The 26679-nt window shown below is 46.1% G+C and overlaps 1 protein-coding gene across 1 annotated transcript; it reads left to right on the forward strand.

Moving 5' to 3' along the window:
• Positions 1-610: 610 nt before the first annotated feature.
• MAJIN (membrane anchored junction protein) lies at positions 611-24995 on the forward strand. The gene is made up of 11 exons (XM_053659034.1): positions 611-689; positions 8270-8384; positions 10500-10545; positions 13741-13816; positions 13996-14121; positions 14961-14992; positions 15299-15390; positions 16820-16883; positions 22885-22957; positions 23758-23875; positions 24718-24995. The coding sequence occupies exons 1-11, from the start codon at positions 611-613 to the stop codon at positions 24761-24763; spliced, it is 867 nt and encodes a 288-aa protein (XP_053515009.1). The 3' UTR covers positions 24764-24995.
• The last annotated feature ends 1684 nt before the right edge of the window (positions 24996-26679 follow it).

The raw sequence follows: 26679 nt of genomic DNA on the forward strand, positions 1-26679 counted from the left end.
AGAGTTGTCCCAAGGGGGTATCTCCCAAGTGGGTAGGTCCATTATCAGGAATCACTTAATTCACGACATGGTCAGAATTTGATCAGCAGGAAATGGAAGGGAAGGTGCTGGGCATTGGAATCACATAGACCCCTGTTTGAGTCCTTATGCCTCTACCATTCGCTCCCACTTTCACACCTGTTTAAAACTGGGATATGCCTAAACTGCTTTACAGCGCAGCCTTGAGGATTAAAGGAGAGCGGGGAAAGTGCTTGTACCATGCTCCACACACAGTAGGGGCTCTGCCAGTAACAGTTCCGGACTCGACCACGCCAGACACATAGTGTGACATGAACAACTGGTGCACGCGTGCAGGGAATTGATGAGAGGTGCCCAGCGTCTCAGCTCTGCTGGATGCAGCCCATGGCTCTCTCTTGGCCTTGGCCTCGTGCGACCCCTAGACGAGGTTCCAGCAGTGCGCATGCGGCATGGGTAAACCTCGGGACGCTGAAAGCAGTAGCCCAGTGGGCGGAGCACATCTGCGAGTGCGCAGAAGGTCCGATGGGCAGGGCATGGGGTGCAGCTGCGCATGTGCAGAAGGCCTGGCGGGCTTGAGTCTCGAGCAGAGAGCATGGGCGAGAGGGTGAGCCAGTCGTGTGGCCGGGCCTCGTTCGAAGTCGGCACCCTAGCTTCTCAGAGAGCACTGCCTAGTGAGTAGTCCTGTCGAGGCCACTTTTCTGAAGCGTGAAGAGCCATCCATGTGTCAGAAAGGTCCTGGCTGAGCCTGAGAGCTCCTTGGGTGTGAGGTAACGGCCCCAGCGGCCTGGTGCTCGGGTTTGTTCCGCCTTCCCACCCACCAGGGAGGTTTCCGGTCTGGCAGCTCCTCACCACCCGCCGCTGGCCCCTAACGTACCCTCGCCAGCGCTTGGGCCTGCTCGGATGCCCAGCACACCCTTTGCCAAACCACAGGGCCACGTGCGTTTCCGTGGCCTGGGGCTCAGGTAGTTGCAGGCAGGAGGGGCCATGGCGTGGGCGGGGCAGGGTGAGCTCCCAGCCTGTGCCGAGCGGGTGGGGTCCCCTCCACGGGCCGCTGAGCAGCGAGGAGGGGAGAGAGCCTGGTCAAACAGCTCAGGTGTTCCAAGGCCACCGCACCCCCCCCCCCCCCCCGCCCATCCTCTGAATGACTCTCCCTGTATCCGAAGTGTCTGTTCTGATCTGCAGCCCCAGTGGCGACCCAGGCTTGGTAGTTGCCGTGAAAACAAGACTTCTTCCGTGGAAGCGTTTCTTGTCACATCCTGTGTTAAAGGTTGGAATGAGTTTCCAGTTTGCAAATGCCTGTTCGAGCCTTGGAACTAAGTATTTGAGTCACGGCACTTGGTGAGATCCGCTCAGCCCCTTGGGTCCTTGAATCTGGGCATCTGGGGACATGGACAGGAAGGTTCAAGTGCGTGAACTTTGCTGCACATCCTCAGCTTTTCTGAACATGAGCTCTCTCCCCTGCAGATCTGCAGGTAGCAGACCTGCCGTGGTAGATAGCCCACACTCTCCCTGGGCTCTCTGTTACCGGGTGTGTCTCTTGGGGCCCCTCCAAACCGAGCATGTCCAGGTAAGGACTCAACACCTTCCCCTCACAAACTGAACTCTGTAAGGCTCCTTTTTAAAGAAAGTGGCGTGTTTATCCTTCGTCCTAGTTCAAGCTACCAGGAATGGTCCTCGTCTGTCCTTCACCCCAGCAAGTCACCAAATCATGACATTTTCCAAACCAGGTCACTTCTCTTTCATTTTCATTACTGTAGGCCAGACAACTCTCGGTTTCTGCCTAGAGCCACAGGAGTCTCCTAGCTGGTTCGTTGTCTAATGCTCTTGTTCCAGGTTATTCCCACATTACAACCAGAGGGGTGTTTTGTTTTTTTGTTTTGGTAACTTAGAGCTATGTGGTTACGTCCTTTCTTTTATATTCTGCAGTGTCTTCCTATTTGCTCTTAGGATAAAATCTACAATTCATAACCTGGCCTGTAGGGAATGTCCTCATTCCTTCTCTACCTATGCTTTCTCCTTGAACGTTCCAACAGCTTCAAATGCCACGGAAACACTGATGACTTGAATTTATATTTCCATCCCTTGCTCGCTAGGATACCACCCCCTCTGCATATCCACAGAGATGTCTAACAGGCCTCTCCAATTTAACTAAAGCAGAACTACTGATTTTTTTTCTGCAAATCTCCACCCCTGACATCCTTCCCCATCTCAGTAAAGGGTATGTACCAATGTCCACCTCATAGCAAAAGCCAAAGTAAGTGACATCCTTGATTCCCACAGCTAGTCCATCTGTCTAAAATGTACCTCCAATCCAACTATTCTGTAATTCCTAAGACCCCAAAGTCCAAATCAGCAACACCTTTCTTCTAGACTGCTACAAAAGCTTCCTAACTGGTCCTTTTGCTTCTGCTGCTATTCTCTTACAGTTCATCTTCCTTTTAGCAGCCAGAATGATACTCTTAAAGCACAGATCATCTCTTTTTATAAAACCCTTAGCAAAATCTGAATTCCCAATGATGGTCAACAGGCCTCATGTGATCTGGCTCCTGCCTGTCTCTGCTTCATCTCCTCTACTCTGTCTTCTTTCTCTGTGTTCCAGTCACACTGACCTTTCTGTCCATTAATTCACCTATCACAGGCCATCTGTGCTTGCTGGTTTTTGCTGCTTGGAAATTTTTCCCTTTGACTTTGCAGGGTGGTTTCACTTTCCATTAAGGCCTCAACTGGGTTAGGATCTCTTCTGAAAGGCCTTCGCTGGCCACAGTAGCCAAAGCAGCCTCCCAGTCACTATCATAAAATCCTATTTTATTTTCTTCATAGCACTTAAGAGTATTTCAAATTACATTCATGAATTTATATGTTTATTGTTGCTCTCCACACCTCCTGAAGCGTAAGCCCTTAAAGATGGAATCGTGTTTCTCTTTTCACTCATTTCATCAGTGCTCAGAACAGTGCCTGATGCAGAACAGAGCCTGAGGCTCTCAAATGCCTGGTGACTGACTTCACTTGCAGTCTTATGTCATAGAACTGCCCTCATGTCCACTCTGTTCCAGGTTACTATACTTCTCTCTTTTGAAAATGCCATGCTGCTCCCAACCAAGGACTCTTGCATCTGGTGTTTCCTATACCCACTGCAGCCCCCGCACCTACTTTTAATTTGCACGTCACTAACTCATACTTGCCCTTCAGATAGGAGTCACTCGGGGTGGGTTTCCCCGACTTCCATCCTAGGTTGGGACACTCTGGGTGAGGTTATGCCCCATACCACCCTGTCCTTTTTTTGGTATTAGTTCTTACAGTTAAAATCATTTGTAAGTTTTTGTAGGCAGGGACCAAATTTTTATTCTCCCCCACTTTATTTCATAACTTAGTTTCTGGAACATAGTAGACATGCAAATATTTGGTTGAATGAACACAATTTTGAGAGAATCAAATCAGGTAAAAATTAGAGCAGTTGGCATAGAGTGTAAATTAGCTGAATTTGCCTTGCCTAGTTCAACAATTTTTTTTTTTGATCTTGTGAGATAGAGATAGGAAAGTATTGTATAAACAAAATGCTTCATAAATATGAGGGTTTTTTTTTTTTTTTTGCTAAGGTCTATTCACAGTCATATCCCTATGGTTTGATGGTCTTTCAAAGCCCAAAGTGTTGTGTTTTCCAGCCACAATACTGTTGGACCAGGTAGCGAGATGAAATACTCTTCTGTTGCTTTTCCATAATAAGCAGCACAATCCTGGACCTGTTTACCAAAGGCGGTTTTCCCATTAGCTTTCATGATGGTTAAGATGGAAGTGGAAGAGGCACTTAGGTGCAGAGAACAACTTAGAGGTTGACTTAGACATTTTCCTGAGTCTATAGAGCTGTCCACTAAGGCCTTCAGATTTCCCTTCAGGGCATCTTCCTACCTCTCTGTTTGGAGGTTAGTTACTCCTTTCTCCCAAACAAAACAAAATCTGACACAGTTCCAATGGCAAATCTATTCCTGAACAAATGCCAATAGCCTTTTCAAGACTGTGCCTTTTACCAAAAAGCATAGGAAGAAACCTAGAGAAGGTGAATGACATCAGTAAGCGTGGAAGTGTCCAGGATAGCCGTAGGTCAGTCTCTTCCTGCCCCATATTTGAACACTTTGTTTTTTAAAAGGCTAGTTTTTTATTGAGTGACCTATGTGTAGAGCAATACAATGAGCAATTAATTATACATGCATTATTTCATTAACCATTCTAATCACCCTGTAAGGGGATCAGGAAACTGAAAACAGTTCCTTTTGAAAATAGAGCTTGAAAAAGAAAAGGAAAAACAAACCAAAAAACCCCAAAACAAAATGAAAATAGAGCTCGAAGACAAACAAATATGACTATAACCATTTATACAATAGGATATGGTTCTGAAAACCTTTTAATTAGAAACTACTAGATTTGGGCTTGATCTCTACTCAGATTGTTTGCCTTAAATCATCCAGAGTTATGAGAGTGACTTTTAAAATTCTGCATAGTTTAATAAAATGACTGGCCGACTAATGTGCTGTAACCAAAAATGCGTGGGCCAAGGGAGTTGGCAATCTCTGGGGGGCCAGTCCTGGTTCTATACTAAGTTATGTGACTGTGGAAGTTACTTTCTTCTTTGGTGAGAAGAAGAAAGTCCCTCTTGTCCCTGTTAAAACAAAGGCACCGCAGTGTAGGCAACCATAGATCTCTGGTTGGAAATACAGATTTCCAAAGTCTCAGTCTGCTTCAGCAAAGGCAGGCAGACCTCTGAGGCTGGCCGTGGACTTTCGAAGTTGTATGGAGCAGTTGGTCACTTGTTCTCAATCTCAGTTCTAAAACTTGGGTATTGGATTCACACTGTCAGTGGGATTTCCCTGTTTTGTGGCCCACATTCATTGGTGGTCACAGAGCAAATGTGTTTTTGAACAAATACTTAATGGAAGCTCTTTTATTCTTTAACACTGGAAGATTTTCTCATCAGATAACACCAGAAAAACTGAGCGATGGTACTTCCTTGTGATCGTCTCCTTCCACCTCTCAGTAGATGATGTCATTATCCTTGTACAGCACTCAGCCCTGCTTCAGGTTCTGTGCACTGACCCACGTTTTGTTTATGTGAAACAAATGACCTGACCTTGAAAAAGCTAGCTTTGTCTAACATCGGTGCTAGCGTGTTGTTTAGGTCTAATTATTGGGGATTTTCAAGGAAAGATTCTTGATTGGGACTTGTCAGATTCTGCAGTGAGATTAAAGTGAATTAGTTTTTCTTGAATTTGCTTTTCTAGTGAAGCATTCATGGAGAAACTTCAAATCTATCGAAACAGCTAATGTTTATTTAATACTCTTGGAGCAGAGGTCCCCAACCTTTTGGCACCAGGTGTTTCCATGGACCGGGATGGGGGGTGGAGGGGATGGTTTCAGGATGATTCAAGTGCATTACATTCAAGCTCACTTCCTGCTGTGCGGCCTGGTTCCTAACAGGCCTGGACCAGCATGGAGGTGGGGACCCCAGCTTTAGAGTTTATGAAGTACTGTTTGATAGCATGATCTCGTCAGTACCTGCAATAATTCCGGGAGTAGGTGGGATCCCCATCTGTAGATGTAGAAACTGACAAATGAAGAGGCTGAATTGTTCAGGATTTAATAACTAATAAGAGGCTGAGCTAAGGCCTGAGCCTTGGTCCTCCAATTCCATATCTTAGGTCTTTCCCACTCTTATGTCTATCCCATTTTCCCTATAACTTTTCTTCTGTTTTAAAGCTGTCATGTTTTGTGGTCACTTAAAAATGGTTTGAGATCCTGTCTCTTCATCTGTAAGATCTCATCAACTTAATAACAGTCCCAGGGACATTGTGTCACCGTGACTGCAGTACTCATGTTGGAAAATGACCTCGTGGAATCTTTGAGCCGCCACTACTACTCTGTGGTTGTTTTGGGTTATTCTGTCTAATCTTTATTTCCAGACAAGGTTATTCATGTGTGGCATTTGTTTCTGCAGCCAGCAATGAACAGGAACAGGCTCCATCTAGAAGAGGGCTGTTCTTACTTCTTTCAGACAGCTGTAGCTCAGCACGTGAATCTTCCTGTCTGGATTTTCATTTCCAGAAAATGTCCTTCATGTCCTCTGCTCTGATGCCCTCAGCACTCGGTCTATAGAGAGAAATGATTGCATTTTTGAAGAATCCTTTATCTGAGATCTAAAGTTTTGTGGTATCAGCCTAAGTCTGACTCGGTGGACTCCCTGCCTACTTAGAAAACTCACCTAGAACCAGAAAACACCATCAAGTCTAGCCTGAGTTCCTGCTGTGCCTTGGCATGGAGAATCGGCAAGAATTTTCTCAGGATATGAACAATATTTCCCCTTTGGTAACTGCAGTTGGCACCAACTAGCTCTTTTCACTTTTGACTGCAGTTCTAGTCTAAATAATCCCCTGGGCTCGGGCTCCAACCTCCGGGCAGCAGCAAGATCAGACACTGGGATATATCTCTTTACTGGCAGCCCCAGGCTTAAACTTTGGAAATTGTGGGAAATTCCATTCTTTGGCCACAGAGATCTTCTGACTCCAACACACAAGAGTTTTCCCTGCTGAGTAGAAATGATATCAGTAATACGGAGTATCAAATAATGAAAATAGTTCTTTATGTGTGTATAATATTTAGTACTTAAAAATGATGTTATATTTATTTTTTCTCCTTTCTAATAACCCCGGGAAGCAGAGGGGAAAAGTGGTTAATCCATCAGGTCTGGATTCATACTGGTCTCAGTTTGAGTCCCATTTCCAACATTCAAAGCTGTGGAGGTTACTCCATCTCCCAGTGTCAGTTTCCTTATCTGTCAAATTTAGACCACTTGTCTCATAGGCATATTGTGAAGACTGAGATAAGAGGGCATGAAAAAATTATTATAGTATAAATAAGAAAACCAAGGCCCAGAGAAACTAAGTAGAGACACTGGAGCTGAGATGTAAACCTGAATTGTTCTCACGTTGTATCTACCTCATCTCAGCTTCCTCTGAAATCAGTACCTTGCACTATGTAAAGGTAGCTTTGATCCTCAGCAACCGTGGGCCTCTTACTCCTGTTATTTATCACTTAAACTTTATATATGAAGAGACAGAAAGTGCAGGATTTATTATTTCTACTTTACAAAGAAAAAAGAGGCCCCGGAGAATCCTAATAACTTAGGAAAACACAGTGTGCTTGACTCCTAGCTCTCAGCACACGTCCGTTGCCTGTCCAAGGAGAAGAGAGAGGCTGTCCTTCTATTTATTTATCTTTAGAGGGAAGGGGGAAGGAGAGAGGGAGAGAAACACAATTATTTTTGCTCCCTCCAGCCAGGGCTGAGGCTGTCCTTCTTTATCTCTCCCCTTTCCTTCCCTGAGTTTCCCATATTGGGGACAAGTGGGCAGAGATTCTGGGACAGGAAAAGTAAAACTAGTAAGTGCTAGAGGAAGGATAGTAGGCACTCTTGTCTCACAAGAGAGAGGCAGAGTGACTGGGAGGTGGGAAGGTGGGGCCTTCCTCAGCATCGCTGAGAAACATTAGTGTCCATCCTTATTTGCTGCACTGGCCGCGGCAGGGAGTGGGGCTCCTCCCCTACCTGCATGTGAAATGAATAGCAGAGGTCTTCTCAATTGGGCCACTTAGCGGTACAGCCTTTGAATTGTTTCATTATGTGACCTGAGCCCTGTTCACACTGGCTTACGTTACGGGGAAAGTGAGGACAAGGGCAGAGGATAGGTATGGAAGATGTTTATTGGTTTTAGAGAGAAAGGATGGGGAAGAGAGAGAGACATCCATGTGAGAGAGAAACATCAGTTGGTTGCCTCCCATGTGTGCCCTGACTGGGAATTGAACCAGCAACTGTTTTGGTGCCTGGGATGATGCTCCAACTAACTAAGCCACCCAGCCAGGGCTGGAGATAGATATTTAATGCTAACAAAGAAACCCTGTGAGTCATCAGGTGATAGTGTTATTCTCATGAAAGAGAGGTAATTTGTACAAACTAATAAGATGAACCAAGCTTGCTCAGGACTTTTGACTTCAAGTGAAGAGATTGTCCCAGAACACCATGCATCCTCTGCATGCAGGTAACAGAATGGTCCAGGTAATTAATATCAGAACTAAGCCTGGGACGTAAACAGTGGTGCTGAGTGTTGGACATTTTACTCATAAACAGTGCTATAGGTTGGGCAGGCTCACTTTCCCATAGGGAAGGAGCCGTCTTCGGTTTTTTAATATTTCTCTAATATTTCTTTTATAGGCTATCATTTGGATAGCAGTTTGAAACCCTTCACCTACCCGTTTCCAGAGACAAGGTTTCTTCATTCAGGATCTAATGTGTATAAATTCAAAATCAGATATGGCAGCAGAGTCAGGTAAATTTAAAGGGGGCGGGGGTGGGGGATGGAGCAAAAAAGAAAAATAAGTCATGGACACAGCGGTGTGGCGATTGTGGGGCAGGGAGGGGGTGGGTGGAGGGGTAAGGGGGATAAACGGTAGTGGGGAAAAATACAGTACAAATAGACTGTTAAAAAAGAAAAGAAAGTTCAAATACGAAATCAGATATGGCAACAGCTTCGGGTAAATTTAAAGCTAGCGGGGGTAGCCTTTGCGAACAGGTCAGCGCGTTTTCCCGCAGGTCAGCCTTTCTCTGCCTTCACCCGGTCCGAGAGACTGGCTGAAGTAGCACCTTGTGGGTTTCTTTCTGAGGTACTTTATTTTCCACATATTATATGTTATTTGTGTAAGTTTTTAAATGAGTGATGGCGTGACTTTGGGGAAGTGCTTCTTAAACTTTTTTATCTCAGGACTCTGCACTCTTAAAATTATTGAGTGTCCCAAAGTTTTGATTATATGGATTATCCCTATCAATATTTAGCATACAAAAATAAAACAGAAAAATTAAAATATCATACTTATTAATGTAAAAAAAGTATGTCATAAAATGTTTTTTATTGATTTTAGAGAAAGAGGAAGGCGGGGAGAGATTTGTTGTTCACTTGTTCATGCATTCATTGGTTGCTTCTTGTAGATGCCCCATCCAGGGATTGAACTCACAACCCTGGTGTGTCTGGACAGTGCTCTAACCAACTGAGCCACCCAGTCAAGGCTACTGTGGGAATTTTTTTTAAAGGTTAATTGCAGTGTGGAATCTGAAATTATATCAGTGATCTTTTTGAACTCTGCTACATTAAAATTCGTTCATCTCTCTTGTTCTTTGAATGAATGTTTTTACCTAGAATGATTTTGTAACATAATGCATTTCATTGGTCATTCGGAAAACATCGGTTTACTGACTTATTCAGATCATCCAAGTGTCACCACAGTTCATTATACAGGAACACCTTGGAGGTACTGTGGGTTCGGTTCCAGACCACCACAAGGAAGCAAGCCATAATCTTTTTGCCGATAGAGAATTTTGCCTTGAATTTGTAAAAAATGCAACAACTGTGAAGCACAGTAAAGCAAAGTACGATAAACGAGATACGCCTGTACAATATCAAAAAATTATTTGTTAATATCACTACCAGTCTCATCAGAAACCTGACAATCTCATAGTGGTGGACAGAAGTTTTCCAAAGTGCAAATTTTTGCTTGAAATCCCAAAATTTATCATTGACAACAAATACTGTCAGTTTTCATTTGCCAATAAATAGCTGAGTTGATAAGCTCACTGTTCATTTTTGAGAAAATGTCACATTACCAAGTCTAATAACAACCGTAGTTTATATGTCAGCCGACCGTCCGAGTGATCGCTGTCCGTGAAAAGAGCAGGTAGCAGCTCAGTTTGCAGCCTAATCGCATGAGTGCTTTTCCTCCAGACACCGCTGATGTTTCCGTAGGCACCGAAGTGCTTTCTGTATACTTGCCATTTTATTCTATGACATATTAAAAAGACATGTATTCAAGGGTTGGGATTTTATAAAATTACTAAATTTTTACTGCTTCCTCAAGGGTATTAAATGAAGATGTATTTTTTGTTTTTCCTGTGTGGCAGTAAAGGTTACTGTAACTGCTGGTACAGTTTAGTGCAGCTGGCTGGATTTAAGCTAAGATATCAGCAGTTTTGCTCACTGTTGCTTTTGCATTAATGATTACAAATGTTAACCCAGTGAAAAAGGCAAATAACATCGTAGTATTCTGAAAACAGTGTTTGCCCTTGGAGACCCCTTGAAAGGGTCTTGAGGACCCGTAGGGGTTATCAGACTACACTTGACTACAAATGCTCTAACAAATTAGTAACTTTCACAAGTGGCAATTTCAGGTCTTGGCAAGTTAGCGGAGAAGGTATTTTGGTCCATTGCCTTGTGCTAATTCTCAGACCACACCATCTAGGTGATCACTTCCTCCCGTGAGCCCTGGGTCAGTGTACATACTTGTTATTTAGTCGTGTTTCTTTAGCTCAGTGAAGTGTCATTTTTGCTCAGCTGTCTACTGTCTTCAGAGCTTTCCTTCTTGGCTTACTTATCTCTTGTTTATTTACCTTCTAGAAGGCAAGATATAGAAAATAAGGAAGTCATCGTCCAGGAGCTGGAGGTAGGGAAAGAAGCTGACAATTTCTGGGAAAGTTGTTCTTTTGAGGATGCATCTATATCCAGATTTTAATGATTTCTTACCAGCTGAGTCACAGCTCCACTGATTGCTTGGCTTCCCCCACCACATTTCCTCTGCAAAGATATTTTACTGTTTTTCCAGGGAAATTAAAGCCTGTATCCTTTTTCGCTTTTCCTAGTTGAAGTGTCAGCACCTTCGAGGCTGAGAGTTATTTTGTTCCTACCAGCGTTCCCGGCCACAGGCAGCTGTCTTGTGGCAGCTGGCAAAGAGGAAGCTTCCGGAGGACTGGGCGGAGTCCCGCCTTCCAGGGCTCTGGGAAACCTCGCCATCCCAACCACTGCCTGGTACTTGACGTTCAGGAAACTGAATTGTAAATACACAGACAAGGCTGCTGTGTCTTCATCTTAATTGGAAACATTTGCCATTGCTTTATTCCCACTTTATTTTCATTCCTTTTCTACCCAGCTCCTCTAGCTTTAGGTTTTCACACATGAAGAAGACTGAACAGGTGGACATTTTCATAAATTGGTAAAAGCACCGGGCAAGGGGCTGAGCCTCTAATTAGTGGTGTGATCCTCAGCAAATCATTTATCTCTCTGGGTCTTGATTGCCTCACTGGTAAAGTGAGAGGCTTAAAGATTTTATTTATTTTCAGAGAGGGGGAAGGGAGGGAGAAATATTGATTGGGTGCCTCTCATATAACCCCAAATGGGGACCTGGCCTGCAAACCAGGCATGTGTCTTGACCAGGAATTGAACCTGTAACATTCCAGTTCACAGACTGTCAGTCAATCTACTGAGCCATACCAGCCAGGGCTAAAATGAGAGTTTTAAAGCCATTTAATCTCTTATAACTTCACAACTCAATGACTTATGATTATTGTGGTTTATTAAGACAGATGCTGCCACATTTCAAATAATTCAAATATAATTGAATACACAAAAACTGGAGACCAAACATTTGACTCATAGCACTAAAGATACCTGTGGCTCTTTGGCTAAACGTTGAAACATACGTTAGGATCTTGCAGAACCTCAGAAACATCATTATAAATAGCGATATAAGACCATGGCAGTTTTTTGCTTATTTTAATTGTGAATAGAGCAGAATTAATTCACTTTGCTCCAGTTAATTTGGGCAGAGAAGAACTCACGTGGTACAGTACAGTGGAGAGAGCATAGACTTTAGAACCAGTCAGATCTGGATGTGAACTCCAGTTCTGCCTTCACAGAGTGACTTTGGGCAAGTGACCCACCTCCTCTGAGTCTGTTTTCTCACCTGTCAGTGAGGTGGATAAGTAGAGCCTGTTCTCGGGGTGGCAGCGAGGACTAGAAATAGATAAGTGCAGTGCCTGCCACATAGTGGCTCGATAAATGCCAGCTAGACAGCATTTATATACATATATAATCATATTCATGTTCTCAAAGTGCTTTTTATATGTTCTCTTTCTGTTTCACTGGTTTTGAGGCAGGAATTGTTATTCTCTTTCAGTCATTTAGAAAACATTTATTGAGAGGCACCTATACCTTAATTGTTAAGACAAGCCCGGGTTCATATCTTGGCTGTACCATTACTAACTATGAAACCTTGTAAAAGTTATTCCATCTCTTTGTCTCAGTTTTCTCATCTGTAAAATGAGGATAATACAAGTGTCTATCTCAGGGTTTTATGAGAGTTAATATGTATCAACACAACAACGCCATTGTGATTACTCAATAAATATATAAATAAACTAGATACTATGCTTAGCACAGAGAATACAAAGATAAATAAGACACAGTTTCTACCTTCTGTGAGCCCAAATGTGATGGGAATGAGTCTTAGATGAAATGACAAAGCTAGGACTGAGATTCAAATTTTTCCCCCATAGAAATCTAATAGTCTTTTTATGATACCAAATTGTTTCATCAGTGTATACTGTCAAGCACAGGTTAATTAGAGATTAATCAATGAAGATTTTTCGAAGAGTTGAAGAGGTTTGACTTAAGCAAAGGCAAAAGAACTTAGTAAACACCAGTACTGTTCATCCAGGACACGTTTACCGGAGCCCTGTCATGCGCCATCCACAGTGGTAGGTACCACAGAAGGGACACTAAAACAAAGCAGTGTACCAGGTCTGTCCAGAAGGGATCCAGCCATGTAATATGAAAAAAGAGAGACATTTGTTGAAGAAGGTACAAGGTAAAAGAAACGTTATACATCGGACAGTGATGCCTCAGTCTCCTTCAAAGTAGACACCTTGGGACCTCACCCAGTTCTCCCAGTCACCGTTAGCTGCCCTGTTGTACTTTCCTGAATCTCATCAATGGTCTAAAATCTCTCCCCTTTCAAAGGTGATTTTAGTTTTGGGAAAAGGCAGAGTCACAGGACACCAAATCTGGGCTATAGGGGGATTGAGTCACCTGGGTGGTTTGATGTTTTGCCAAAAAACTCTGCACAAGATGTGATACATGAGTGGGTGCATTGTCCTAATGAAGCTGCCAGTCACCAGTTGCCTATGGCTTCGGCCTTCTGAGTCATCTGAATAGTTCCAGGAAGGAATGTTGCAGCTTAACACAAAATGTGCAGATTTGTTGCTCTGCTCGCTCAGGCATTGTGAGTGCAACAGCCTCACAGCGCACCTGCTCACTCAATGTCATCTACTGCCCCCACTGACCGGGACAGTGAAGTCATCATCGTTATGCATGTGCACTCCAGTCCATTCTCCTTGGCTGCCAGGTTACATCGATGTCATGCAAACCATTCTGGTTACATTAACAATGGCTGGACTTGTTCTTGACAGACCTTGTATAGTCTACCTCAAGGAGATTTCTCAGTCAGGAAAAATGTGTACATGGAATGTGGTGAAGGTCCAAAGCTAATCACTGTGCAGCTGAGACTAACAGTTAATCACAACGTGGGAAATCAGGGGAAATTTTCCTGGAGATGGCTTTGAACTATACCTTAAAGGTAGGCAGGATTTGGACATATGCTGATGAGTGGAAAGGGCATTTCAAGCAGAGGGAACAGACTACACAAGAGCATAGAAATGGAGATGCAGGAGGAAGGCACGTTCAGGGAACAGCAAATAGTTCAGCTTTAATAGGGCGTGGGGGGTGTGAAGAGCCATGACAAGTATAAATGGAAAGATTCGCCAAGGCTAGAGAAGGTTAAAGTCATTTCTGTTGTTTTTTTCAGGACTCTCTTCGTGTGGTCCTGGGAAACCTGGACAACCTGCAGCCATTTACTACAAAACACTTCATTGTGTTTCCCTGTATCCTTTCACTTCTGGATGGGAGGAAGCTACAGTGCAAACTGTTGATTGAAATAGAAGCACCAGACCTATAGGCAGTTTGGAGGGTAGGTCAGGGAAGGAGAAAGAGTCTCATCCCTAAAGTAGTGCTCAGGTACTCGCACTGATGTCTTCCCTCACTCCTTAGCACCATTTCCCAGATAAAAGCAGATGGGAGAGAGTGTCCCACTTGAAATTCAGACATGGGGAAATCGCCTTGGTCCCCTATCCATTTGTTTTGACTCTGTACGTGGAGATGAAATGGTTTCATGAGACTCTGTCACCTGGTAAGTAGAATGCTGGAAGTGTGGGTGGCAGAGAAGAGAAAGGGGGAAGGCCGAAGCTTCATGGGTTAGCGGTGCCAGCTGAGTATGGTGAACGGTTGGCCAGGCTAGGCTGTATCTCCACACTGTGTGGAGGTCAGAGCATGTGCTCCAAGCCACACTGCATGGTTCAAATCCTGGTGGCTCCGTCACTTAATCTGTGTGCCCTCAGATAAATTTCTTAATCTTTCTGTGCCTGCTTTGTGAAATGGTGAAGAATAATAACAACACCCATCTCCTTGAGTCGTTAAAACCATTAAATATATAAATACTGGAAGATGGAAAGTAAGTACAAAGTCTGCCAGAATGACCACTCAGTGCAAGAAACCTATTATACAAATACTTCCTTCCATTTTAGAATATTCCGTGACTTTCACTGCATATCTTAAAGTGATACCTCCCAATTTTTAACCTCTAAGGGCCATTACTCTTTTCTCATAGAGGGACAAGTAGACACCTGCCAGTTTGATTTGGGAAATGGTGCCAACACCTTGCCGCAGAATATCTCCCCAATTGATTTGCCCCTGATGCCTGATGTTCCACCTTTTGTTTCATAGTAGGGACCCCCAAATAAGTGGCGTATTGTTAGAACATGGTGTGAAGCACACTCTGGGATTTTCAGCTTGTGGTTCTAACTCGGGGGAGGAGTACATTTTTGAAGACACTGTATTTCTAGGGTGAGTGGTACCAGGCAGAAGGGAGAAGGGTGTACACAGAGGTTGTGTGCAGGACAGTTTTGAGAAGTAAAATGGTAGCCAGAAATCCAACTCGATCCGTTATGACATTTCAATTTCCTGTTGTAGGAAAACCCATAAACGACAGTGCTCTTGGGTTGGTAAGTTGCCTTTTGTATGTAATGTAAAAATTGCCTTCACTGCTTCTTGTCATAAGAAAATCCTGCTCTAGTCTCTCCCTTTAACTTCGTCCCTCGTTGCTGCCCAGGTCCAATCAGAACGGTATGCATGAAACCACCTCTTTCCCCGTGGCTAGATTAAGACTGTCTCTCACAGACTGTCTGCCCTACTTGCAAAGCTGGCAGAGTTGCCTCTGGCAACTTAAAGGTGGGGCGTTCACTGTGCCCTCCTGAACCGTGAGCACCTCTGGAAAAGAGGAGTCACAGGCATCTGGTTCCCGTCTGAAGGTCCTAACTGAGCGGGAGGCAGCAGGAGCCATGAGGAAGAAGCGGCAACACACGGAAGTGTCCAGCTCTCCCAGCAGGCCCGGGCTGGACAGGTCAGTGGTGTCGGGAGAAAGTCAAAATCCTACGTTCCACTTACACTTTGCCAGCTGTTGCTGCTGGTTGATCTTGTCCTTGAGCAAGTCACTTTCTCAGGGTTTCATTGGTACCTGGCTGTTCCCGTGCGTGGGCGCAAATTGGTATTTGCAGTGTAATTTGAACAGTACCTTCTTCAGTAAAATAGGATTCTTCTGTTTATTAAGATGGAGGCTGAGGGAAAAATGCAATCAGATCTCTACAAATACACCTAAAATATATTTAGTGAGTACTGACTATGGTTGTACTACCAAAAAACCACAGAAGACACAAGATTAAAAAAGTTCCAGGATAACCCTGGCTAGTGTATCTCAGTGGATTGAGCGCGGGCCTGTGAACCAAAGGATCGCAGTACGATTCCCAGTCAGGGCACAGGCCTGGGTTGCAGGCCAGTTCCCAGCAGGGGACGCTGGAGAGGCAACCATACATTGATGTTTCTCTTCCTCTCTCCTTCCCTTCCCCTCCCCTCTAAAGTTAAGTAGATAAAATCTTTAAAAACAAAGTTCCAGGATATATAAGGACATAGGGAAACCCTCAAGAGAGTAAGAACAAGTAATATGTAATTCTCTTTTGCCTAGTGAACAGTAAGCTTTTATAACTCTATGTTAAAAGATAGTCCAATCTGAAATATAAATGTCTGCAAGAGGGTATGTAACAATTACTGGGTGAGGTGCTGTTCTATTCAGTGGAATACTGAGCACATCCCTAATATGTGGAGGTGGCTGTTGAGGAGGCTACTTATTTTCTTCTGATTCCCTGGCAGGGACAGAGCGAGTCAGAAAGACAGTTCAGTCATTCTGGTTAGCACCCAGAGAGGGCTGCTGGAATAATCCAAGGTGTGGTTGGCTCCCCAGCCCAGAGTGCTGTCGGCAGCCAGCAGCTGCTCCCCCCCACACACACACCCACACACCGGGACTGTGGGCCCCAGGTCGGTCAAGAGCAGTGAAGGTGGATCTCAGGAAGCTGAGTTCGACATCCTCCTAATGCTCGTGGCCCCGAGGGGCTAAGAAACTCCTTTCCCGGCCAGGTGGAATGCGAGGGCGCTCGGAGATGTGAAGCTTTGCGCGGTTCCCCTTCACCGAGTTTACCGAGGTGAAGCTTCACGTCTTCCCTTTCTCCGAGTTTGTAGCAGCACCAGGCATTTCAAAATCGGATACCTGCTGTCAGTCCATTTTCCTTTTCTCAACCACTAGATCCCTAAATGTCTCAAATTAGGATTCTACTGTGAATTAAAGCAGCACCCAAAGGGAATTTGGCCACACAATTTCATCTGCAGGCCAGGAGTGGTATAAAAATAGCCAACCTGCTGAAATATTCATTTGAGCCACGTTTGCTTGAATGTGGCAATGTTGTTTCTGTCAGTAACGATTCCTGGTTTTCCCACCTCAGGGCCAAAGTGAGGACTTCCAGCCAAGGTCCCAGCAAAAAGAAGCTCCTCGTGGAAACCAGCAGGGTAAGTACAACAGTGGGGGCTTCCAGGCTCCGACTGTTCCCGCTCTGTTATGAGCCAGTCGGGGTTCCAGTTACCGCACATCTCGGTCCTTACGACCGAATTGACTGGACTCGTTCTCAGGTTTCGCCGATTGCAGAGTACGTTCAACCATTCTGTCCTTGCCACAACCTGTCCCAGCCGTAGCTGCATGACACTATGCACGTCGCTGAATCCTTTTGTTAAGAGCTCTTTCCTCGGCTGAAAAAGCCGCTTCTTATGCTCTGCCATTCAAATAAGAAAAGAGGGCTGTTGAACTGAGGTGGGATCCAGTATAGGCTTTTCTCTTTAGAAACTTTTTGCCTTCAGCTACACTGGGTCTGAATCTAGGAACATCTAGTTTCCACAGGCAAGCTAGGCACGTAATGGCACAGGACGGTGGTAAGAGAGAACTTATTTAGAGCAGGGGTGGGCTGGCCCCAACAGTGTTTGATTTTATCTGTGAGGTCTGTTCCCCGTTTAGATCTTTCTGTATCTGCTACTCCACTTCAGGGCTTGTTTTGCATGATAGTCTCCAAAGTAGCGCCCTTTTTCTTTCCTTCTCTCTTGAAACGGCTGTTATTTGTGCTTTTTTCCTCTTCTGTCTCCAAAGTAGTTCTGACCTTAAGTATCCACACATTCTTAACTTACCTCCCTCACCTTCCCAGGACCCATTGCATGAGCAGTTAGCAAGCAAACATATGTGCATTCATTCAGTGAACTTAGTTACTCAGTGTACTATGTGCCAGGCACCAGGGAGCCCTGGCTGGTGTGGCTCAGCAGATTCATCACTGGCCTAAGAACCAAAGGGTCGCTGGTCCGATTCCCAGTCAGGGCACCTGCCTGGGTTGTGGGCCAAGTCCCCAGTAGCAGGTGTGTGAGAAGTACCCAATTGATGTATCTCTCATACTTTAATGTTTCTCTCCCTCTCTTTCTCCTTTCCTTCCACTCTGTCTAAAAATAAATAAATAGAAAGTTAAAAAAGAAAAGGAACTAGGGATAGCACGCCCTCTCCTAAACACCCCAACTGTGTAATTACTGATCGATGTGCCACTTGCAGGAGTGTAGGAAGCGCCGGATGCAGAGGGGCCGCAAGGGAGAACCTGCCCCAGACCGGGAGGCTTCCTCTGTCGGCTCAGAGAATCAGAGCCAAGAGGGGGGAGAGCAGTGCTTTGGGGACTGCGAGCCAGTCAGTGCCCCTGGCGCTTGGCGGTGCCGTCAAGATTACAGGACTCCCTGTAAAGTATTTTTAAGTAGAAAAGTGAAATGATTTTCACTCCTAAGTGATTATTCTGTCTCCTGTTTGCAAGGCATTGTGTTAGTCGCAGTGGTACGCCCGTACATGTAAAACAGGGTTTCTTTCTAGGAGTTCATTGTTGAGTTGGAGAAAGAGTGAATTCTCTGGGGCTCAGACTTCTACCTGTGTCGGCAGGTGTGGGCTGCAGGGCTTCCTTGTGCCCTGTAGCTCCGTGGGCCAACCAGTCCATGGAGTGATGATTCTGGGCAGATCGGTGCCCTCTTCTATCCTCTCATCCCTTTGAGAGGGAAGAAGAACTGAAAAAGTACATGACGCTCCAGAGAACAAAGACACTCTATACAGCCAACATAATAATTGTTAAAGGAACATTTCCTTCACTCTCTACCCTTTGTACCTTCCTATTCTTAGTTTGACAGATCATCTCCCTCCAGCACTGTACCCACAGTTTCTTATTCAACATAATTACCTTTCAGCCTGATACTGAATTTAGAAAAAACTCTGAGCAAAAAAACCCAAAAGGAACATGTTTATTGGTTTTGACTCAAAGCCCAAAAACAGTCTCCATCGTAGACCCTGTTCCCAGAGAGAGGATTTCTCCTAAATTAAAGTGATCACAGTGACTTTCAGTGTGAGCCCCTTGAGCTGGAAAAATCGAATTTGCTCCTATGGCCCAACGCTTAATATTTTCTCTGTCCTTCGGGGGAAGTTAGGGTGTAGGATCGCCACGTGGATTACGCCTGCCTGAACACACTGGAAGCCTGAGTGGGGAAGCGTAGAAGAACACAACACATACCTGAACAAGGTCTCTGGTTCCGTAGAAGGTGTTCTGGGGAGAACAGGAAGGAAGGGCAGACCCATTCCCTCTGTTACCCACGTCCTAGACCGAGAGATCCGGACGCTGGAAGAAGAGAAAAATGGGGGAAGAACAGATGAACGGTCCAGAAGCACAACATACTGTCACGTGCATAGTTTAGTTTATTTGTTTGCCACCTCTGTTTAAACTGTACTTCTAAGCAGATCTGGCCCTGAACATACACAGGACAACCTTGTGTTTAGTTTTTAGGGTATTGTGTCCTGTTGGATGTCCCAGGTGATACCTTCAGTCTTTTTTTTTTTCATTATATTTTATCAGTTATGCTATTATGGTTGTCCTGATTTTTCCCCCTTTACCCCCCTCCACCCAGCACCCCCCACTCCCTCAGGCCATCCCCCCACCCTTGTTCATGTCCATGGGTCCTGTACATAAATTCCTTGGCCACTCCATTCCCTGTACTGGACTTCACATCCCCTTGGCTCTTCTGTAACTATTTGTGCTTCTTAATCCCCTCGCCTCTTCACCCAGTCCCCACGTGCCACTCCTGTCTGGCAGCCATCAAGATGGTCTCCATATCCATGATTCTGTTTCTGTTCTTGTTTGCTTAGTTTGTTTTTTAGATTCAATTGTTGATAGATGTTTATTTATTGCCATTTTATTGTTCGTAGCTTTGATCTTCTTTTTCTTAAATAAGTTTCTTTAACATTTTATATAATAACGATTTGGTGATGATGAACTCCTTTAATTTTTTGTCTGGGAAGCTCTTTATCTGCCCATTGATTCTAAATGATACTTTGCTGCATGGAGCAATCCTGTCTGTAGGTCTCTGGTTTTCATGACTTCGAATATGTCTTGCCAGTCTCTTCTGGTCTGCAGAGTTTCTTTTGAGATATCTTAATGCAGCTCCTTTGTAGATAACTAACTTCTTTTCTCTTGCTGCTTTTAAGAATCTTTTAGGGTTAAAATTTATCTTTAACCTTTGGCATTTTAATTATGATGTATCTCAGAGTGGGCTTCTTTGCATCCATCTTGCTTCCTGGACTTGCATGTCTATTTTCTTCACCAAATTAGGGAAGTTTCCTTTCATTTTTTTTTTTCAAATAGATTTCCAACTTCTTGCTCTTTCTCTTCTCCTTCTGGCCACCCCTATGATGAGAATATCGGACCTCTTGGAGTTGTCCCAGAGGCTGCTTATATACTGTCCTCATTTTTTTGGATTGATTTTTCTTCTTGTTGTTCTGATTGTTTTTTACTTCCTTATGTTCCAAATTATTGATTTGATTCTTGGCTTCATTCACTCTACTGTTGTTTCTCTGTAAATTGTTTTTTATTTCAATTAGTGCATCCTTCATTTCTGACTGCATCTTTTTTATGCTGTTGAGGTCCTCACTAAGTTCCTTGAGCATCCTTATAATCAGTGTTTTGAACTCTGCATCTGATAGATTGCTATGTCCATTTTATTTAGTTCTTTTTCTGGAGTTTTTATTGTTTTTTTTTTATTTTTTATTTGGGCCATGTTTCCTTGTCTCCTCGTTTTGGCAGCCTCCCTGTGTTTGTTTCTATGTATTAGGCAGGGCTGCTTTGACTCTGTGTCTTGGTAGTGTACCCTAATGTAGTGGGTGTCCTACAGGGTTCAGTGGCACAGCCTCCCGTACCACCCAAGCTGGGTACTTGAGGTATGGCCTTTGTGTGGGCTGAGTACACCCTCCTCTTGTAGTTGAGCCTTGCTTGCTGTTGGCAGGTCAGTGGGAGGGATTAACCCAGGCCAGTCAGCTACAAGGATTGGCTGTGACCACTGACCACCACCCTTCACCCTCCATGGAGGATCAGCTGTGTAGGGGCAGGGTGGTGGTGCTTTGACATTGTCTGTAGCTGTCCACTGGGTGCACTGGCCCTGGGTTTCCTGGGTGGTGCAGGCCAAGGTCAGCCTCCACTCCACCTGTGTTTTGCCTGGGGTCACCCTGCCTGAGCTGTAGAGCAGTCTGAGATGGCTGGATTTGTGCTGGGCTTGGAGATTCCTAGTAGATTCCTAGTGAATCTAGGCTGGCGGCTGCTGCTGCTGCTGGTGCTGGGCCTGGGGCCTCACTGAGACCTGCTTGTCGCAGAGGATTTAGGAAGTTGTGCAGCAAGAGCTGGGACCAGCCACTCATATGCAAAAGCAGTTTGGGTGGGCAAGTTGGGTGGGTCAGAGTCTCTGGGGATCTTCAAGACAGGACACCCTCGGTCTTATTTCAGGCTATAATGCTTTTTGCGCTCAACATTTTCCTAAGAAGAACTCCCAAGATTTCAGGACAGAAAAGCTGTGTTACCTTGTGAGGGGACGCTTCGTGTTTCGGAAGTAGGCTTGACTGCTGCCCTAGGGCTTTTGCCCTTTTGGTTCCCACTACTACCCTTATTAGATGCTTTCATTAGGGCCAGTGCAGCAGGATTTAGCCCCAAACCATAGTTTCATTAAATTTGTAAGAATCATTCCCTTAAGCTAGAAATCAGAGCTGCACCCTCTGAATTCCATATCTGCGCTGACTGGAAGAGGGTAAAAGATGGTCTCCTTCCTTTGTAAAGTTTCCTTTCACTTTTTAGAAAAATCCTCACCCGAGGATATGTTTATTAATTTTAGAGAGAGGACGAGATAGCGAGGGAGAAAGAAACACTGATGTGAGAAACATGGATCGGTTGGTTGCCTCCCATGTTCGTGTCCCAGCTGGGGATTGAACCCACAACCTAGGTATGTGCCCTGACTGGGAATCAAACCCGCAGCCTTTTGGTATGCAGGACAGTGCTCCAACCAGCTGAGCCACTTGGCCAGGGCGCCTTTCACTTTTATCGGAATATGACTTAAGTGGCTGTTTATGTGGTCGAGAATGTGATGGTTTGTGGAAAAGCTCATGTCGGAAATACCAGCTTATATTAGGGAGGAGGCTGTATCCTAACTTTCCTAGAGCTTGCCATGCTTCTTCCTCCCAGACCTACCTTGGTATTCTGCAGCCCCTTGCTGTACAATTAATCCTTCACTGGCAAAATGGCCCAAGGAACTCCCCAGCACCGCTGGGTAGTCAGGCCCTCAGGTTCTGCCCAGGTGAGGGGAGTGGTCAGTTGGCAGAGATTCCCAAAGAAAATGTATGAACCGTGTATCTGACTATCAGGGCGTCTGCTGGAAATGTGAGCTTGGGACCAGGTTGTAGGATGCCCAAGGAAGCCTTGTGAAGTGATAGCACAAGGAGAAATCGTGCGATTACGTTGTAGCATGCTGGTTGCTTATGCTGTGATCATGTTTCTCCTGCCCAGCTCTAGCCGTGCTGATTATATTTATTTGTTAGTGGCACTGTGCCTTTGCACTTCCTGTCCCTGTCTGGAATGCCCTTCCTCTCACTACCTCCTCACCCCCGTTAGGACAGAATACTACTTGTACATCAGGGCTCCGTGCAAACAGCACTTCCCCTGTGAAGTCTTCCTCCACTCACCGCTGCCTGCTCTGTTCAGGTCCTGCTCATCACCCACACTCTCCGTAGACGCATGGGGCAGTCTCATCGCTCTGTCTTACAGCACTTGGTCTGCGTGTCAGCTTTACCACATAGACCATACATCTCTCCCCAGGAAAGTTGGGGTTCTCCTGACTCCTGGAATCTCAGAATTCTGTCCGTATTATTAATAGTTGGCACTCGGTAATACAGAAAGATAAATTAAACCCAGCTTGGTTTGTTCTGGCTCTTAAATCACGTGGTTTTAGAAGAACAGTGGTTCAGAAGCTGAAATGGGAAAAGGACAGTCATTAAGACAGAAATCTGGAACCTGCTTGTACAGTCAGAAGCCAGGCCCCAGCGCTGTGAGAAGTCAGCTCACCAGCAAATAACATTCAGACCCTCAGGCTGTATTGGAGTAAAGTTGAAAACTTTTCTTGGTCCTCTTTTTATCAGAACCCGGAAACAAAAACCCAGCAGGAATGTCAGGAGACCTCAGCATTTGGTGTCACTGATGTCCAGGAACAGGGTAGGTGCTGGGAAATTCATTTATTGTCCTTTAATAATTGTCCCACCCCCTTTAGTTTTCTGGTGAGCAGAGTAGCACAGAGCTCGGTCTTCGCCTGCTCAGTGGGTGATGTGCCTTGTTCCCATGGGGGTGCCCGCTGGCACCCTCCAGTCTGGGGCCTGCCCTTGTCTGGGGTCATAGAAGCCACCCCTCATCCAGCTCCCAAGAGGAGTGAAAGGAGGCAATGCATGTCCTTCCGTGCTCTTGATAGTGAAACTGGTGCTCCCAGTGTTTCAGAGCATTTCCGTGGGGTGATGTACTTCGCTTTTCTGTCTGAATGGAGAATGGTCCCAGGGAGGCCGTCTCTTCACCTCTTCCCTTCAGGCGTTGGTGTTAACACTGAAGGTGCAGCAGGTGCTGGCGGGGGGTGGGAATGCATGTCCGAGTGTTGCCCTTCCAGCTTGCTGATCTTCTAACCAGCGTGGGGATCCTGTGTGGACTGCAGTTATCACAGAGGCAGGGATGTAATGAGCAAGGGAGTTCTTCGACAAGTTGTCATCCATGTGAAGACACCAGCCGTGGTGGGTGGCTGGGAGTTGAATAGTGTAAAAATCTCAGGGGTCTGACTTTGAAAATACTCCAAGGCCAGGATGGCATCTCACTGATTGAAATTGGGAAGTCAGAACAAACAAGCCACCTGTCTTCCAAAAACTCCTGGTGTGAAGCCACTCTTGGCTCATGCCGTGAGTGTCTTGCCTTCTGCTCCCATGAAAGTAGCCTACAGACTAAGAGCTTTCCCTGCCTGCGTGTTTTCCTTGCAGATTCTAGGTGGGAGGACAGCCAGGCAGGGGACATTATCCTGCCAGGGCAGCAGAGCAGTCCGTCTCCACCCAAAGGACCCGCAGACCTGGGGACCAGCGGCTTCTTCGGGTTTTTAAGGTAAAACGGACTTCTCTCCTGCCATCAAACTGCGACCCGGAATGAAATACCTCCTGAGTCGGCCTCCCCGAGTGTCTCAGGGACTTAGAATGGAAAGAAGGCTGATTCCCTGCGCAGTCGCTACTCTGTTCAGGAGAGAGGATGCAGCTGAGACTGAGCACGAGGACTCTAACTGGGAATTAATTTTTTTTAATTTTTAAAATATTTATTTTTAGAGCTAGAGGGTGGAAGAGAGGGAGAGAAACATCCACGTGCGAGAGATACATCGATCAGTTGCCCCTTGCACACCCCTCAACTGGGGACCTTGCCCAAAACCCAGGCGTGTGCCCTGACTGGAAATCGAACCATCGACCCTTGGTCCGCAGGCAGGCACTCAGTCCACCAAGCCACACCAGCCAGGGCCCTAACTGTGGATTTACTAAAAACTGCATCCTGTCTGTTTTCACACAGCCCACCCCGCCCAGTGCGCCCAGCCTTGGGCCTGGTTCCATGAGTACTGCCTGGACAGAGGCTGTTCTCATTGTATTTGGCTCATTTAGATGATTGGTGACCAGAATGCTTCTATTCTCCCCTCTGAGTCTAGGCTGTGTTCGGAGTTATTTTTGCAGAGGACAGTTGCAGATCCCTTTATCTGTCTAGAGCTCAGCCATCCTGGTGCAGTTCTGTATTTCCCCGCCTGAGTATAATCTAATTTGGGTCCATTTTCAAATGCTGTTCCAGACTCACATTTCCACTCAGTGGTTCCCCAGAGCCAAAGGCCCAGCTAATGGGGCCCTAATGCGGCCTGGGAGGGGAGAACGGGGCCTCCGGAGCCTCAACCTGCTCTGCTTGCTTTCTTGCAGCTCTCTCTTCCCGTTCCGGTATTTCTTCAGAAGGAGCAGCCAGTGAGCCTTCCAGAGGTGGCGGTGGCGAGTGCCCTCCCCCAGTGACTGTCCTCTGCTCGCCCCAGACTCCCTAAGTCCCCTAGTTGGTTTGCCCTGTCCTTTACCCCTTTCCAGTGAAATGGTTTTGTTTTTTTCAACTTAAAACGCTAGAAAAAGCATGGAACTTTCTAAAATGTTCTAGTTTGAGAATTGTACTGTTCTGAGGTTCAATTTAGGTCTTTCATCTCTAGCACTTAGGATCCTAAGACAATAAATTATTTATGAACAGTTATTGACTGAGTTCAGTAAAACAGTGTGAGAGAGAGCAAACTCTTCCCGCAAGATACAAGGAAGCAATGCCTGAAACCCCCTGGGCGAACCACACCTGCTTGTCCATAGGATGCTGTGTTGGGGTGGGGTCTGACCCACACAGCAGACTTGAAAGACCCCCACTGGGGTTAGGGAATGGGGTCTTGCAAGACTTGCTGATCTGGGTCCTGCTGACCCTCAAAACTCATCCTCCCCAGTGCACCCAGCTTGGCCCGAAGCGCAGCCTCTCAGTAGGTAAATGCTTCCCGCCCACCTGTCCGTCCCTCTGGCGTTTGACAGCGATGTGGGTGAGTTTACCGATTACGGAAGTCGGTCCAGGTTAGGGCCCCTGGAGAAGACCAGGCCTTGAGCTCTGTCATGTAACGCAGGGCTGACCCCGCACACACAGGTTAGGTTCGTGCCTGTGGCCTCAGAGGATGAAAGCAATTGTTGGGAATTTGGGGAAACTCATTTTAGCTGAGGACTCAGGAATCACTTTTTTAACTGTTCGAGATGTTCGATATTAGAGTGGACCACCTTGTGAAGTAATGCACCCTTGTCACCTCTGGTCTTCCAACAGCTGATTTATCTGTCAGGTGCTGGAAGGTTCCTGTGATGTTGGGGCTGGACTGCTTGGGTCCCTTGTTTTGCTGCCTTCACCTTGGGGTGGGGGAGAAGAGGCAGCTGCTGTGAAAGGGCCTGGGCCCTGGGGAGAGGAGGGCTGAAGAGGAAGCGCCATCTATCAGGACTGGAGGACTAGGGACAAGTTGCATTTACAGCCTTTGTCCCAAGCGTGACCTGCTTCATGAAGTGCCAGAAGGCACAACTCCAGTCTGGAGGCCCGAGAGCGTTCTGACTCTCACTAGCTTATAGTGAAGCCGAGGCTAAGTCGCTTTCTCTCTGGTTCTGATTTTCTCACTTGGAAAACGAAGAAGTAGGATTTGTTGGGCTGTCCAGTGGCTTCCAGCTCTGGCAGCCTGTGCGGCTGGCTCTGCCCTTCTGAGCAGCTGGGTGAGGCAGTGGCCGTGGGTGTGGGGGCCAGATCACTGCGAGCTTCCTTGTGGATTCCACCCCCACCTCAGGCCCGCCCCTACCATTAACCAGGGGTCTTTTTCCAACTTGCCACATTCTTGTCCCAGGTCTCAGCACCATGCACGGCCAGCAGGGGAATTGGGTTCCCACCTGGCCCTGACATGAGCTGGCTGGGTGACCTTTAGTAACATTCCTGCTCTGAGCCTCAGCTACCTCACCTGTAACCAGAGCCGGAGCTGGACTAAACCATGGGATTTTCGGGATCAACAGCTTCAGGCTCTTCCAGGAGTCAGGTCCCTGTTGTTCCAGGGACTCCGGTGGGGTGGGAGGTGCCCACTTTGTAGCTGACCCCCAAATGAGAAGCCTTCCATTTGACAGTGCAAGTGAAGCTCTGGCCATGGATTTAGAAGCCCCTTCTCCCTCCAGCTCTGCCACCAGGCACATCTCAGGAGATGGCTTCTGGTGTCGTCCCCTTGTGTGTAGGAACCTCCCCCCACACCCCGTCCTCTGCTGTGGGCTAAGGAGGCAGGCAGGGCTGAGTTTAGTAGTTTTAAGGTTGGGGGGTGAGGCCCCCAATGTGACACTGTCCTGCCCAAGGCC

Source organism: Artibeus jamaicensis, unplaced genomic scaffold, assembly GCF_021234435.1.
Source record: "Artibeus jamaicensis isolate MK-2021 breed Jamaican fruit bat unplaced genomic scaffold, CSHL_Jam_final scaffold_614, whole genome shotgun sequence".
Taxonomy (NCBI): Eukaryota; Metazoa; Chordata; class Mammalia; order Chiroptera; family Phyllostomidae; genus Artibeus; species Artibeus jamaicensis.

Coding starts and splice junctions, on each gene's coding strand:
- MAJIN (XM_053659034.1), top strand. CDS start 611: ATGGGCGAGAGGGTGAGCCAGTCGTGTGGCCGGGCCTCGTTCGAAGTC. Junction 15,391..16,819: donor AGCAGGCCCGGGCTGGACAG/GTCAGTGGTGTC, acceptor TTCCCACCTCAG/GGCCAAAGTGAGGACTTCCA. Junction 23,876..24,717: donor GGCTTCTTCGGGTTTTTAAG/GTAAAACGGACT, acceptor GCTTTCTTGCAG/CTCTCTCTTCCCGTTCCGGT.